The sequence below is a fragment of the Nesoenas mayeri genome, assembly GCF_963082525.1.
Source record: "Nesoenas mayeri genome assembly, chromosome: Z".
NCBI lineage: Eukaryota > Metazoa > Chordata > Aves > Columbiformes > Columbidae > Nesoenas > Nesoenas mayeri.
Genome location: NC_137542.1, coordinates 23,736,038 through 23,752,157, shown reverse-complemented (window position 1 = coordinate 23,752,157; position 16,120 = coordinate 23,736,038). Strand labels below are relative to the sequence as shown.

Genomic DNA, 16,120 nt, shown 5'->3' with positions numbered 1-16,120 from the left:
AAAGGGTTGTAAAATATTGGAACAGGCTGGCCAGGGAAGTGATTGAGTCACCATCACTGGAGGTGTTTAAAAGATGTGTAGATGTGGTATTTAGGGACATGGCTTCATGATGAACCTGTCAGTGCTAGGCTAACAGTTGGACCTTATGACCTTATAGGTCACAGAATCATGTTGGTTGGAAGAGACCCTCATGATCATCAAGTCCAACTATAACATTCCAACCTAAATGATTCTGTAATTCTATTTAGTCTTAAAACTGTTTCAAACACATATCTTTGTGATGTTGACATTTAGCTGTAATTCAGGTATTTTGAATATTTCTGCAATATCCTGTGAAGTGTATGGAGTTGGTTCTCTCTGTGTTAGAAAACAGACAATATCCATGTCTAATGGCTGCTGATAACCACACAAAAATTATACTTAAATGTGGAAAGCAATTGCATCCATCAGAGGTGAAAAAGTCAAGCAGCAAGCACAATTAAAGTTTTTCAATAAGGTTTAGGTTTTTGTTCCATTTTGCTTTGAATTTCACAAAAACCTACTACCATATTGTTCTGAATATGCTTAGAAATCCACTAGGTTCCCTACTGCACCTGTGAAAACACAGTACTTTATTGCTTGCATGTATGAGAAAGTCATAGAAGCCTTTTCTTCAGCTGTGCAATACTCATATTTTATCAAATGCATAGGTGTTATACAGTTAGCTACAACAATTAAAAAAAAAAAAACGTATTTATACACAACAAGCTCATCTCAAAATGAAGTCTTGTTCTTCTATCTCTGAAGTTTCCTCTTGACAAAAATTCCATCCATGCTGACAAGTAAATGTGGAAAATATATAAAGATCTTATTCCGTTTCTTAAAGCAGTAAGGCTTTGCGATTGCCACACATCGATAGAAAAGCCTGCTTTGAAACCACAGAAACATGGAAGACTGTGTGTAGAACAAACTCTTCTGTCTAGAAGTCTGGGAATCCTCTAGGTATATTAGTTCATTAATGAATTCATTAATTCAGCTACAGCTTCTGTGACAAAGTCTTGTCTTGGACTGTGAGTTTTTCAAGGAGAAAACAGTTCTTGTGCAATGTAACACTTGCGTGCAATCCTGGAGCAGCCCAAGTCCATCAGATACCAGATGTACATCATGCGTACAAGCCAGCTTTGCAAACTCTTGTTTTCTAGACATATCAGATTTCCTAAACATGTACCAGACTTCTCATCCTCATATCTACACCAGAAATACCTGGATTTCTGAATGTTCAACAGTATATTTAGTTTAGCTGTGGGATACCTAAAAAACACCAGAAAAATCAACAAAACCCGTTGAACAAGGGCAGGTGGAGGCAAGTGGACTACTTTTTAAAATGCCCAGATATATGTTAGCTATACTTTCCACACCTGCTTCAGTAGGCACTAAATCTATACTGTATCCATTACTAGCCCTTAACACCAATATTGAGTGATGTGTACATGAATACACATCCAGCATACCAGCAATCAACATTAGCGGCTGATTTTCCTCATAAAATTTGAGACTTATCACATCCTTTCCTATCTGACAGCAAAACAGTGATTTCTAGTTAAGGAGAACATCAAGATCCAGAGGCCTGGCAATTAAAGCAGCTGTAGTTCTGACTTTAATAAATTGAATTAAGAAAACACTGATTTCCACACAACAAATGTGAGACCCTATTCTCAGTGTACTAGACCTAATTAGAAAGATAAAGACAACTCATCTAGTCAGATTACTGGAACAGTGAAATATCCTCAGCTTTCTTAATTTGTCTTGAAGAGTTCCATCCATTAGAACATATTATGCAATGAGATACACAGCTGTTAGTGGAACACACACCCCAGCCACTAGCAATAAACTGTGATCTCCCTAGCTGCTTATGATGACAACATCACACTCAGCAAGGTCATTAGCACAGGAGGCACAATTAGCTATAGTTTTCTAGTGCCATATTATTAAGTGAAGAAAAAACACTCTTATAAGACTACGTAATTTCTTTTTTTTTTTTTTTGAGTCACTTTCTCCAGGAAATTAAAAATATGTTAACCTTTATGCAAATGGAATACACCTGGTATTTTCAGCATGAGACTAAAGACTACCCTCAAAATCATGACATTAAACAAAATGAGCTACGAGACTAATTCTGTCAGAGACTATCTCAGTCTCTGTCCAGAATCACTTCACTGTTATGTTATAATGCTGAGCGAGTACCTGGGAATGGTCTAGGAGATGTCCTTATATAAATTTGCTATGACATTATTTTAATGTCTGCCAGAATTTTTTTTTTTTTGTAAGAAAAAAGAAAAAGCCAGAGACACATATTTGGACAGACACCTTTGTTAAGCCTTGGCTTTAGCTTCAACATCAAATGTTTTGTGTCACAAGACCCCTTACTATCTAGAGGAGTACCAAATATTGTCACTAGCCCTTTCAGTTCTAGCAGGCTGGGTCTGAGACCACTCTAAGCTCCAGCCCACACTTCAACTTGCCTGACTCAGAATGAGCCAGGTAGCATCATAATATTAACTACACTGCTGTTTCTAAGAAGATGAAATGAAGGAGAAAAGACTGTGAGAACCAAACAAAAAACAGTGGGTAGGAGACACAGAATCGACCATGGTGCAGAATCATTGCTTCAAGCATCCTGTATTTAGCTATAGATCTAAAATCCAACAAAAAAGTAGGATTAGCCCATAAATGCTTTTCAGTGTAATAGTACTTCTGCTCATTCTCCAAAAATAGCACAATATAACCACATCTTAATGACTCAACTTTCCAAAATATATATATATGTATATATAAATGAGAGTGGGAAGAGAAAAATGACAAATGGTAGTCTCAGTGTTGCAGAAAGTCTCTGTTTGAGGGAAAGAATAGAACAGTTAGCACAGGCAAAGAGGACAGTCTAGTGAAGACACACACAGACAAACCGCTGACTTCCAAGAAAAATCTGACATCTTCAGATCAAATTAATTCCTAAAAAGGGAGTCCAGTCTGGGGGAGGTTCAGACAGTCCCATGGCAGATGAAATAGTAAAAGTGGGAGAAAAAGATGCTTATGATGGGCAAAGAGAAGCATAAAGATATTTTGGTCAGTACAAAGAGCAATCTGCAGAAGCTCAGTGAACTGTGTCTTTGCTGAAGTGAAATTAAGTCACAGCACAAAGGGATCTCTAAAGGGTTCTAAGTTTCTCCTAAAATGTGAAGTCCCTCCAACAGTACACACCAGTGAGGATGTTGGTTACCCTCTCCTCCTTTCAAAAAACAGAAGAAATATCTAAGGCAAACTTCTGCTTTAATAGCCATTTTTGTACAGTTGCCACTTTGCCATGGCTTTCCTGTTGAGGCACCCAGTCAGTAAGCAGACAAATAGCCATTGTTTATTTGGTCTGCAGCAATATACTTGTGACTGTTCTGAAACAAAAACAAAACAGCATTTCTGTAGCCAAGAAGCATCTTGTTCATAACAAAAAGAAAACACTTGATGAACCAAAATCATTAATGTGTCTCTTTACCGATTCAAAATTCATCTGGTATATGAGAATCTATTAATACTAACAGAAGGATTATGTTTCGAATAACATCCTTCGGTGAGTAATTTCAGTATTTTGCTAGTTGTAGCCTCTGTTAACTACTACAGAAAAATCATGTGATCAGCTGCACTGTGTCTCAGTTAAAGAAACCACCGGTTTCTATTGTGCTATCAGTTAAGAAAGGTGTGCATTGCAATTCACCTACTGTATTCTGCTTAATTACTCAGCTTAGATATTCACCAACTCCTTCTGCAGTCTGAGTAGTGCCATCATGTGTGGAATGTGAACTGGCATCTATACAGTCACACTCCAGCACAGACAGAGGGACAAATCATTATTACTCTACTTGCATCATAACATAATTGATGCAATAGTGTGAAATAAGACATCTCTGAAGTCCTCTCAGGACCTCAAAGAAATAAGCATCAGGGAGTTTTAGTAAGGTTGTCAAATCTACTGACAGAGAACAATCATAACTATGAATTTGCCTTCTTAATGGCTTGTATGAATTCGTTTTAAGACTACGACCTTTTAAAAGCTTTCTATTATCCCTGCACTTCTACATTCTTCTACTTAAAGGTTTTTATATGGTCAGCATCAGGGCATGTTTCACCAACTTCAAATGCATTGTGTCAGGAATTAAGTTGAGCCTTTGTAGTCACAGTTCACATAGGCTGAAAGTTTTAATTCTGATTTAACTGTATTTTTCATACAACACAACTTGTATGTTCTTCCATTGTCAATATAAATGATTGACAGCTGTCTTTTAATATTAGCTTTTAAAATATCTCTAATACCTAAACATTAAGGAAATATTTTCTTCAAAGCAAAATGCACATCTAAAATCAAAAGGTCATCATCTCCAGAAGAGTTATACTGAATTAAATCCAGCCCTGTCACAATTTTGACAACTGAGTGGGAGAACAAACACTATCACTTCTGTGAGGTGGACCTCACTGCATCTACCTTCACTGCTAACCTCACTAAAATATTTTTTCCTTCCCTGCCTTGTTGCCTTAGTAGCTTTCCACTTGACCCCAAATTTCACTCACAACTGATATTACTATAGCCTTAATCATTTCCTATAACAACTTCCTGAGATTCAAAGCTTTCCACCAGCTCCTTTGGAAATTCTAAGTCATGCACTCACACACAGTGGCCACATTTCTTTTTCTGTTCCATTCCCTTTTCCTGTATCCCACTCTCCTGAGGGACCACTAATACAATTCCCTAGAGCACATCTGGCTGTGAAGAACTTCTGGTGCCTGGGAATCCTTTAACAATGGCTGGCTTACATTGGAAAACCAGAGAAAACTGAAGTACAGTTACTGCATATCTGCGTTCTACATAATAACCATCTTCAAAATAAAAGGAAAAAATGAGAGGAAATAGTAAAACATGTTACAGCCTGTTTCAGCTTTTCCAACACGAACATAATTTAAACATTCCAGGCTAGATTCTCTTTAGTTCTACTCCTAAAATAGAGAGAAGATCCTGGTAGCATATTCAGCACAACAACTAGTTCAGTGAAAAGGCATCAGAGCGGGTCCGAGGACTCATCTCCACCTTCCCAAATGACCTGATCCACACAGAAGATTAACAGCTCCACATGAAGATCAGAGCTCTGGTGAGAATATCCTGTAGGTCAGTGTAAAGGCACATTCTGGAGGAGCAAGGTATATTAACTGATGTCTGTGCTTGGAGCCAGGGTATAGAAATACTTGGCTATTAAGCCCACAGAATTATTACAGTCACCTCTGTTTGTTGACGATGAAGGTCCAAGTTTAACCTTTAGTTTTGATAACTTTGAAAGCAAAATCCCCCAAAAGACTGTGAAATTCACAGACTTCATTGTTGCATAGCTAAAATTTTCAGAGCATGTACGTGGATACATAAGACATCAGTCAATGCAAACTGGGTCTTTAATTTTTTAAAACATTCAGATTATGAAAACTATGGAGAAGGAGCTTGTGTGATTCTGCTCTTAGTTAACACTGCTAGTGTTCTTTCTATGGGTAGGTCAATATTTCAAGATTAATGTCATGAGCAAGGTGAAACAGGGTACCATTTGTAAAGCCAAACATAAGCTTCTGCTCCCAGTAACTTCTGCCTTTCCTGGTTTTAAATTTTGAAATAATTTTCCAGTAAAATGAGAACTACATATACACTTATATACATACATACACACTTATATACATATATACATATTTCTCCACCCCTTTATTATTGATGTTAAATTTATAATAGGATTAAGCATAAATACTCTGACATCACTGAAACTCCACCTATCTTCGTAAGACCTAAATTTTTCCTGAGTTGGTCTATATACCAGCTCAGCCCAGCCACTAAAAATAAAAAATATCTGATGTGTGTTCATAAAAAGATAATTAAATATATGAGTAAAACACTGAAAAAATAGTCACAGTAAATAACATGTTATTACCGTTCAGGGAAAATAACGAGAAATAAAAACAGAATAAATAGCTATAATAAATTAGCACATTACCATCAGATACTTCTTCTCATTACACTTTATTTCCAGAGAGCAAACACTTGAAGTCTAGCAATAAGTTGCTTTCATTTGCTTATTTATTTAGATATGATATTTTTTTTTTTTCTCCTTGCACCTCTGCAGTCACAGTTTTATAACATGATAATTCCTCTGCAATTCATGGCAAACTTCTAACAGTTGCAACAGGGGATCATCTACTTGATATAGTCTTCACACAACACTTCCATTATGTCATTAAAACAAATGTTACATAAAAGCAAAAGGAACATAAGAACAACAACAACAAACTACTTACAATAAAGGACTCATTCTATTGTTTCACATTTTCATTTTCTTTCATTTTGAAATGTAACGGGATTGTTGAAGTGCAGCTTCAGCAGAAGTATTAAATATATGTCCTAAATAGTTGTTTTCAGCTACAACCACAGGTTATAGTAGGACACTCGTATCACTTTCCAGTCAGTGTTAAACTAAATAGTGCAAGCTGTGTCTAAAAATGTGTTCCAGCTTTCTTAATGGATAGTAACATCTCAGATACTTTGAGAAGTACCTGTGTATATTATGTTGTGATGAATAAAAGAATATCTCACAACCTTCAAGTGAATTCCAAAAGCCTACATGCATGCCTCACAGTAGTTGCTTCCTATGGTGAAAAAAATAATAGCAAAAAAATATATATACATTGCACAAATCAAAAGACCACAGAGATCTCACTTGCCAAGGAGATTGTGGAAGGTAAAAGTGTCTCCTGACCTAGATACAAGTTTTCCTGTTCCTAGTCACAGGTTTGGGGTTTTCACATCTCCTTAGAACTCTTGGTTTCCTTTTTCCTTATTCCTAAATTATTGTTCGTAATTTTAAAATTTTTCTCTTTTTAATGAAATCCAGTATTTTCAGGCAAGATCAGAGCAAGTGTACAGAAGAGCTAATAGATGAAAGTTCCTCTAGGAAAGCAAGACTTCAGGGTCCTGTTTCGGCTTTTTGTGGAGTGTTCAGGGACAGCAGTGCCTCTACATCATGAACTAACAGATTACCAGTTCATCCACAGCATATAAGTACAAGTGCTCAAGATTTTAAAATATGTCTGTTGGTCCTAGATGTTCAGTTTTAAATCAATCTTTTATTAAATGAGAAGACCAGCCACCACTTAAAAATTATCAGGCCCCAAAGAAGTAAATCAGAAATTCCCAATTATTAAAAATTAGAAATACTATTTAAAAATTATTTTTAAAATTTAAAATTCTGCCCATGGAGTTTGACACTATCCTTTGAATTATGAAAATTCCACCTCCTTTTGAAATACATGTATTTGATTTCAGATACAGAATAGGCAGTATATTAATAATTAATAACTATTATCTCCACAAGAAAGAAAGAAAAACAGCAAGGTAACTTCAGTCCTTGGTATTTTCTTAGATGCAATGTCTTTAATATAATAACCTCTGATGCATTTTCAGGGGAGATAAATAGATGAGAATTGTGGAAATTAAACTATTATTCCATCATTTTAATTAGAATTTGTTTCTGCTCTTAATTTGTTTGCTTGGTTTTTTCCTATTTTGCTCATCTTCTGTGCAAAAAATCATATCCTAGCTCTGCAGTGACTTGCATCACATACGACTGCAGTCAGTTATGCCAGGTATGGAGTACTACTCTCTAAAGCTACAGTTAAAGAATAATTTAGCATGGAAGGGACTTTTGAGAGTTGATGCATATAAGCATCTTCCAGGATTATTTAAATCTAAAATCTGAAACTTCATCTTCAACACAAAACTAAGCAATTCCAAAGTCAGTTCACACAAATAACAGAGGATTATGGATGTTTTTCCAGTACCAGACAGGACTCAGTCCACACAACAGAAAACTCCTTCACAAGAATGGTAACAGGCAAGCAAAAACATTTTCCTTGGGACAGTTCTAATAAAATATGATACCTAAAATCATAATGAATTATTAACTTTTAAAAATCCAGCTATCACACTACTTAACAGGCTACTCCGTACACGCACCAAAGAAATGATGCACAGAATATAATTTGTTTCTTCCCATGCGTAAAAGAAGAAACCCAAAATCAGCTGTCAAGAAAAGCATGTAGGACTGGTCTACTATAAGAAGCTCCTGGACAGGTTTCCTCACTGGAAGCCCATTGCAAGGAGACACCAGGCAACACATTCAGGAAAGATTCTTAACAAAGCAACCCCACACTGAGGTGCAGGAAACTGCATATACTCCGAAGTATAAATAGCCATCATTTTTGGCTTTGTTATTAATCTATCCAAGTAAGTAGTCAGAAAAAAAGTGTTATTCATCCACAGCATACAGAAACAAACTAAAAAAATCCCCAAACACTCTACTATATACTAGATACTTTAAAAAAACATTTTATATGTTTATATGCAAAATTAAGAAAAAAAGAGCAGTTACCTAAAACAATGCTAGACAAAATGTCCAATTTGTCATACATTATGAAGTACATTTGTGCAGATAATTAATTACACTTTCTTCAGTTACCAAGAACTTTGAAAAATCATTATAAAAACACATATTTTCTTCAAGCATGGTAAAACCAGTTCAGAAGCAAAACTTGTTACAACTCATCTGATGATGTGGATCCTACAGCAGCACAACGGAGAACAGCCAGGCAGAGTGTTACTTTCCGTTTTACAATATTATCAGATTATTCTACCAATCCCTGCCTTGGACAAGAACTATTATTTTTGTTTTTCTGAAGAAATGTGTCTTCACTTCTGGTAACCACTGTTGGTACACTGCTAAGTTTTTAAAGAAGATTATAGACAAGAGTTACTAGATGTGCTAGTGTGCATCTTGTAAATTAATTCTCAAAGGACTTTTTAATGTCGATTTACACAATCCCAGGATAACTCAGACTGGCAGGGATCTGGGGAGGTCTCCAGTCCCAGCCCCTGCCCAGAGCAGGCTCAGCTGGGGAGTCAGACTGGGCTGCTCAGGGCTGCATCCAGATGGGGCATAAAACCCTCACGGATGGAGATTGCACATCCTCCTGAGGCCCCAGCTCCACTGCTGGGTTGTCCTCCTGGGGAAAAAATCTTCTCCTTGTGTGCAGCTTCAGCCTCCCATGTTTCAGCTGTGCTGCTGCCTCTCACCCTCCCACCATGCACCACTGTGACGAGCCCAACTGCATCTCCTCCATTCCCTCCTATCAGTGCTGGGGATGCCGTTGGGTGCCCTCAAAGACGTCTTTCCTCCCAGCTGAAGCATCCCCAGTCCAGCAGCCTCTCTTTGCAGGACAAGGGCTCCAACTGCACCATCTCACCAGTTTGTTAGTGTTGTTCTTGTGTTGGGGACCCAAAGTGGATGCAGTATCCAGGCAGGATCTAAGAAACACCAAGCAGAGGGGACAGTCCCTGCCCTCCCCTGGCTCTCAGGCCATGTCATGCTCACACCATCACATGCACCAGTTGCCCTCATTGCTGCCTGGGCACACAGGTGGCCCCGGCTCAGCTCACTGCCCAGCAGTGCCTAGAGCCATGCCCCAGAGCTGCCCTCCCCAGAGCTGCACGTGCCCTCCATCCCCTCTGTCGGGTCACCAGTGGAGATGCTGAATAGGTCAGATCCCACATAAACTTTGCAGGACCCCACTTGATACCAGCCTCCAGGCAGCAGCCACCTCATATCCAGCACCCTGTGAGCCCACCACCCAATCAGGTCCTCACCCACCAAAGCATCCTCCCTCCCAAACCAGGTACAAGAATATTGAGGGAATGTCATGGTTTTGGCTGGACAGACGTAATTTTCTTCTTAGAAGCTGGTATAGTGCTGTGTTCTAGATTTAGTATGAGAAGTTGGTAATACACTGATGTTTTGGTTGTTGCTAAGCAATGCTTATATGAAGCAAAGGACTTTTCAGCGAGGAGGCTGGTGGTGCACAGGGAGCTTGGACGGGACATAGCCAAAACAGCTGACTCAGGCTGGTCAAAGAAATATTCCATAGCATATGACATTATGCTCTGTATATACACTTGAGAACTTGGCCAGGGAGTGATGCCTGCTGCTTGGGAACTGGTTGTTATTGGTCAATGGGTAGTGAGCAATTGCATTGTCCACCACTTGTTTTATGTGGTGGTGGTGTTATCGTCATCCTCATCGTCATCACTGTTGTTGTTTTCCCTTCCTGTCCTATTAAACTGTCTTTATCTTAACCCATGAGGTTTACCTGTTTTCCAATTAGCTCCCCCATCCCACTGGAGGGGAAAAAAATGAGCAAATGGCTGTGTGTGGCGTTTAGCTGCCTACCAGGTTAAACCACAATAGGGAGGCAGTGCCAGAAGCTTGGCTAGAACAGAGTTAGGTGGTATCCACTGCTCTTCTCTTGTCCCCACAATTTTGTCACCAAGAGCAAGGCAGACCTTGCTCGTGACAGCAAAAAAGGTGGTAAGGAACTGCCTTATCTGTGCCTGCTGTCGCTGTATCACCTTTACCACGTGCAGTGATCCTGACAGGGAGAACATCGCACATCAAGGAGTCAGTGATCCACATACCAGTTAACCTGAGCACATCCTGGCCCATGCTGTGCTGCACCACACATATGACTTGGCCTTCAGGCTGTGTTGTGCTGCTCAAGTTCCTTGACCTCAGGACAAACTCAGCCAACTAATTTTAAGAGAGAAGCCTGCAGGCAGCTCCCACTTCTCACCATCAGTTACACCACCTGCACTGCCTTGCCTTCATCTAAAAGTGCAGCAAGATGTTTCAGTTTGCCAACAGAAAAGAAGAATAGAGTTGTTTTCTTGGAAGACAATCATATAATAGCTTGAATGAGCAAAACAGGACAGCCTTTCTATGGACAGGGTCTGCATGGTGTGCTGCACAAGGACTAGAGGAGCACTTGATAACAAGAAGTTATTCTTGACACCCTCCAGCCATCTCCCGGGTGGCTGACACCCTGACACATTAAAGTTCCCAATGAAGACAGGGTTCAGTGACACAAACACTTCTTTGGGTTTTTCAGAGAAAGCTCCATCTACTTCCTTACCCTGGTCAGTGGGATGTGTTACACTCCATGACCTCTCCTCTGACCCTGATCCACAAGCTCTTATCCCAATCCGAGCCCCAAATGTCTGAGCTACTCCCTCATACACAGGCAGCTCCATCCTCTTCCCTGCCTGTTCCTCCTGAAGGGCTTGTCTCCACCCATTGCAGCACTCCAGCTACATCAGCTGTCCCACCACAGCATAGGTACCCCAGTGATGCTGCAGCACCATGACCACATGCTGAGCTCTCATCCCTCCTGCTCGACTTGCAGGCTGTGTGCAGGTGTGCACACACCCTGCAGGTGGATGTCCTTTTGTCTTGTTTTAACATGCCTAAGCTCTGCCTTGTTCCCAAAAATGCCATTCTGCGCTTTTGCTTTCTGCCCCTGCCCCACCATTTTCTCACTTCACCCTGGGCTGTAATCTCTCTCCCATTCCTCTCCTAGTTTAACAGTCCCCTCACGGGGCTGGCCAGCCTTGGCAAAGATCCTTCTGCCACAATAAGTGAGAAACAGAAAATGACAGCCAATTTCTTGAATTTATAAACGTGGAACTCAGAGGGTAAACTGAATTTTGTTTGAGGCCCTCTAATTTGCTCCATGACAAGCCACTCTGAAATTCAGATCTTCACTCACTGGGTGACAACTGCTGTACATATACTGTTCCCAAATCACAGACACATATATCCATAGCTCAGCTCCACCATAAGGTAGCTGATTTCTCCCAATCAATCTTTTCTACTCAGCCCATTTGATTTTCATTCTCCAGAAGAGATGACCTGGTTCACAGCTGCAATTTCATCCACAGCAAAATAAAAGAGAAAAGTTACTTTTCATCCATTTGTACAGTTCTCACTTGTCATGTTTTTTCTGAGCTACTGCAAATATCCTGTGGGAAAATTCAACTCAAAAGCAATACGAAAAACCTATTATCTTTGAACAATAGAGAAGAAAAGTTGCTGTAATCAGAAACTAGACAGCAGAATACCCATTTACTTCCTTTTTTACTAAACTAGAACACTATACTGTGCAGCCTCTGGTTGAAAAATTCAAATAATTCAGACAACATAAGTACAAATGACACTCAGGATCTTGGTAGAAAGAAAACAGACATCCCTCTCCATGGGCAGAAATTTAACATGATCCAAAAATGTGATCTGTTGTTTCAAATGGCAAAACTTTCATCAGTTTGAGCAGGGGGTTTCCAATCAGCTTTCTGTTACCAGAGTTACACAGATGATGGAGAGAGGAAAATAGCAGAAAAGGCTTAATTTCTAAAGAAATAGCTGTACTTTAGACCCTAAATATGTAAATCCTTTATTCAAAAGATAATTGGGATCAGTATGTTATAAGCAAAGATAACAGCTTTAAAGTTAGAGATTGTTTAGAGGCATCTACAGATGTGATCTAGCCAGTTAGCTCCTGCAAAACTTTTCTATCTCAAATGCTATTCCCTTCCTCAGCTTCTGCCAATAAAGCAACTTCTTCCCTATCATTCAAGGACCAATACCAAAACAAGCTAATTAAAATTTTAAAAACTTATTTTGGTAAAAAATAAGACTACAAATCATTCTTCAGGATTAACAATTAAAGAAGTAAGACAAAAGTCAACTTCTAGGATTATTACTTGTTACTCTTTCATTTAATAAGTGTGAAACAATCAGGATCAGCAATTTCTACAACTATGTGAGGAAAAGAAAGGTTGAAAAATTCAGATGTTGGTAGACAATATATAATAAGAAGGATGCATAAAAATAACATAGTTATTCTCATTACTGACCACAATATGCAATTACGAATTTAAAAATTCTGCATTTGTCAGAAAATCTAAAGCAAACTTTAACAGGGAGAAAATTAGTTCTTCAAAATGCAGAATTTTCCTTTTCTTGCACAACAAGAGCACCTACCTAAATGGCTTTGCAACACATTCAGATGAAACAAACATAAATGTACACAGGTTACTCTGTATTTTCCTTAGAAGAAGTCTCAATTTTGAAGAATTAAGTTTGCCACATAAATTAAACCGCAGAGACTGCCCTAAGGAAGTGATATTCGAAGTTTTCAAAGAGGTGCTGAAGGATTACCCACATCCTCTTTCACCTATCCAAAACTATCTGCACACAGTAATGGCCTCCCCCTAAGGCACATTACTAAAGGCTATTAGCCTGCTTGAGGAGCAAAAGAAAACAAGCCCACACATCCTAGTCAGTTTCCAGACGATTAACAACACTGACCAAAACGAGCCTTAACTAAAAAAGCACATAAATCATCGGAGACCTCAGAACAATGGTATTAATACAAGATTAGGGAAAAACCATGAGCAAAAGATACACCTGCACAGTGTCACTTTTGCCAGCCACTCACTGCAGTAAATGACCCCCAAAAGTCCTCCTCAGACCAATTAAAACCTCTTTTTGAAAAGTAAACTGTAGCAGACAAATACAAGTTACTACAAGTAAAACACGATCAGGGACGTAAGGCTGGGAAGAGGCCATAAGACTAATGCTAGAAGGATTTAAATCTTACACTTTTTTGGGGGGAGAGATTGTTTGGGAGCAAGGGGTATGGAAAAAGAGGATGGTAGTGGAAATGTCTGTAAGAATTAGTATGTTCTGGCATTGCTTTGGAAAATGATCCCATGTGAATTACTTAGTGAAATGTGATTTCAGAAATTCTATGCTCTTTTATAAAAAAAAGGTGTATAAATGAAGAAAACTATTAGCTATCCATTCAGAAAAACAAACAAAACAAACAAACAAACAAAAAAACCAACCAAAAAACCAGTATTTTATAAATGACACTAACACAAATTAAAAATTAAAAAAAGTCAGAATCAACCCCATTCCCATCTTCCCTGCAATTTATGGAATTTAGTTTACGTGTAACGCAAATGCGTATAAATAAATGCGTAGTATAAATACACCACCTTAGTACTGCCTTAGAAAAGATAACAGGAACAAGTTGTTCATCCATTCAGAAAAATTCTGGAAATGTAAAGATTAATCTAAGATGAATACAGACTTTCAAGTCTGGCCACACTTGCAACCTGAATCTCACTGAAGGTTCTGACTAGAATAAGAATTCATCTCTTCTGGAAGCCACAAGAACCACTTTGTTTAGAACAGAAATTCAACAAGCCTTAAAAAAAAAAAAAAACCAAGCAAACAAAAAAACCCACCACACAAAACAAAACAAGAAAACCTCACCACTCAATCCTCATCTGCATTGTGCATTTTTCTGATGAGTTCTGGTGATAAAACCCTTAACCAGGGAAGTAAATTGAAGGCATCTAATGCAAGGAGAAGTTAATGTGTTCTGAAAAATACCCGAACCTTAATTATAGTATTTTAATCTACAGTATGTTACGGGTGAATGCAATGCTCCTCCTTTTCGCGTCCATATGAGAATAATGTTACTTTCTCTGATGCTTTCTTGTTGCCATGGCATCCTTTCTACAATCGTCTCATCACCCTCATGTTATTTCCCCAGTTGGCATTCAACCTGTGGGCATCTTCCCCTCAGCTCAAAAGCTTATAAATCTACGCTTTTTTTTGAAACAACACATTTAATCTGTTGAATAAAGCGTATCACTCCAGATGTGAGAGAGACAGCTTTCAGTAAGAACACAGAGCACTGTTTGTAAACACATGAGAGCTGAGGTTGTACTTGGACAGTGAGTAGTTCATTCAAAATCTTTGTTTCTAAGCGTTTGTTCGGCACCTAGCACTAGGGTTCTGGTCCCAAGAAAAAAGACTCTCAAGCACGTTAATAAGTGTCAGTCACTTCTACTTGAATACTCTCGATTTGTTCTCTCAATTTCCATATAAATCTTGCCAAGATGTTAGTTTCCCTGATAGGTAATCTATGCTATAGCATGCGTCTTCATCAAGATGCCTGTCCATCCACCCCAGAGATTCTTGACACATTCCACCGAGCTAGCTGAAGGTAGGCAGACACACAAGAAGAAACCTTATCAAGAAGAAATCTGTTTCCCAAGCGCCTGTTTTTAGTTTACCTGCCTTAAAGTCTTTCGCTTACGAGAGCTGCCACTTTCAGCTGCACAACGCAACCACAAGTCCCAAGCCGCTACTTTCCAGCCACGCCGGCTGCGCTCCCGGGCGGCTCCGGGACCCGCGCTGGGATCAGCGCTGCTGCTGCGCTGGGAGCTGTGCGCAGCGTCGTCGCTAAACAAATACACACACACACATACACACACATACAGAGCTAAACAGGAGACTTGCACCTGTTATAACTACAAAGTCAGATTAAGCGCATGAGAAAGAGAATTTTTCCTCCCAAAGTGCAACAGGTTTCTTATCGCCACCTTCACGCGGCACCTGGATTCAGGAGATGCCCGGACTGAGGAGCCGGAGTCCCGGTCGCGATCGCGGGCACTCACCGGCGGCGCGGCCGCGGAGGGTCCGCCGCGCTTGGAGGAGCCGCGCCGGGAGCTCAGCCGCCGCCAGGACTCCGCCAGCCGCCCGCGGCCACTGCCCGCCGCCCCCTCGGCGGCGCAGCCCCGCTCCGCCGGCCCGGGGCTCCGCTGCCTGTGCCCCATGGCCGGCGGCGCCGCCGGGCCCTGATAGTCGGCCCGCGCCTCTCCACGCCGCCCTTAATTTTAACGATGCTGCCGAAACAGCGCGGGGCGGGGGGGGGGGGTGAAGCAGGGGAGGCGGGCTGGGGCGGAGCGGCACCGCCCGCCCTCCGCGGCCGCGGGACTACACGCGTTAAGTCTCGGTGCCAGGGGGGAGGTGAACGGGAAGGGAGGGGCGCTCGGGGCAGCAGTTGCAGGAGGGCTGTTAGGGGACTCCCGCCCGGAGGCATGATCTGGCAAGCATGGCCTGCTTGGTGGCAATTAAAGCTTGTAGTATCCTACAGCAAAATTACAGTTTCAGTCTACGGGGTGAGCCGAAAAAGGTGCACGGCTAGAAGTGGGAGACAGGCACGATAGATGAAAGGGACAGGTATCTATGCTATGCTTAAACGTGACAGCACGTGAAAACACCTGTTCACTTCAGTATCTAGATAATGCTAAAATCTTGCCAACTGGCTT

General features: G+C 40.3%; 1 protein-coding gene across 1 annotated transcript in view; it reads right to left on the bottom strand.

The window, feature by feature from the left end:
• Nucleotides 1-15,625, bottom strand: part of TRPM3 (transient receptor potential cation channel subfamily M member 3) — a gene marked incomplete at both ends in the record, with an annotated part of 397,932 nt that extends 382,307 nt beyond the window's left edge. Inside the window, one exon of the mRNA XM_080362471.1 lies at nucleotides 15,467-15,625. Within this exon, the coding sequence (XP_080218597.1) occupies nucleotides 15,467-15,625 (159 nt within the window). The remainder of the gene's footprint in view (nucleotides 1-15,466) is intronic.
• Between the last annotated feature and the right edge of the window lie 495 nt (nucleotides 15,626-16,120).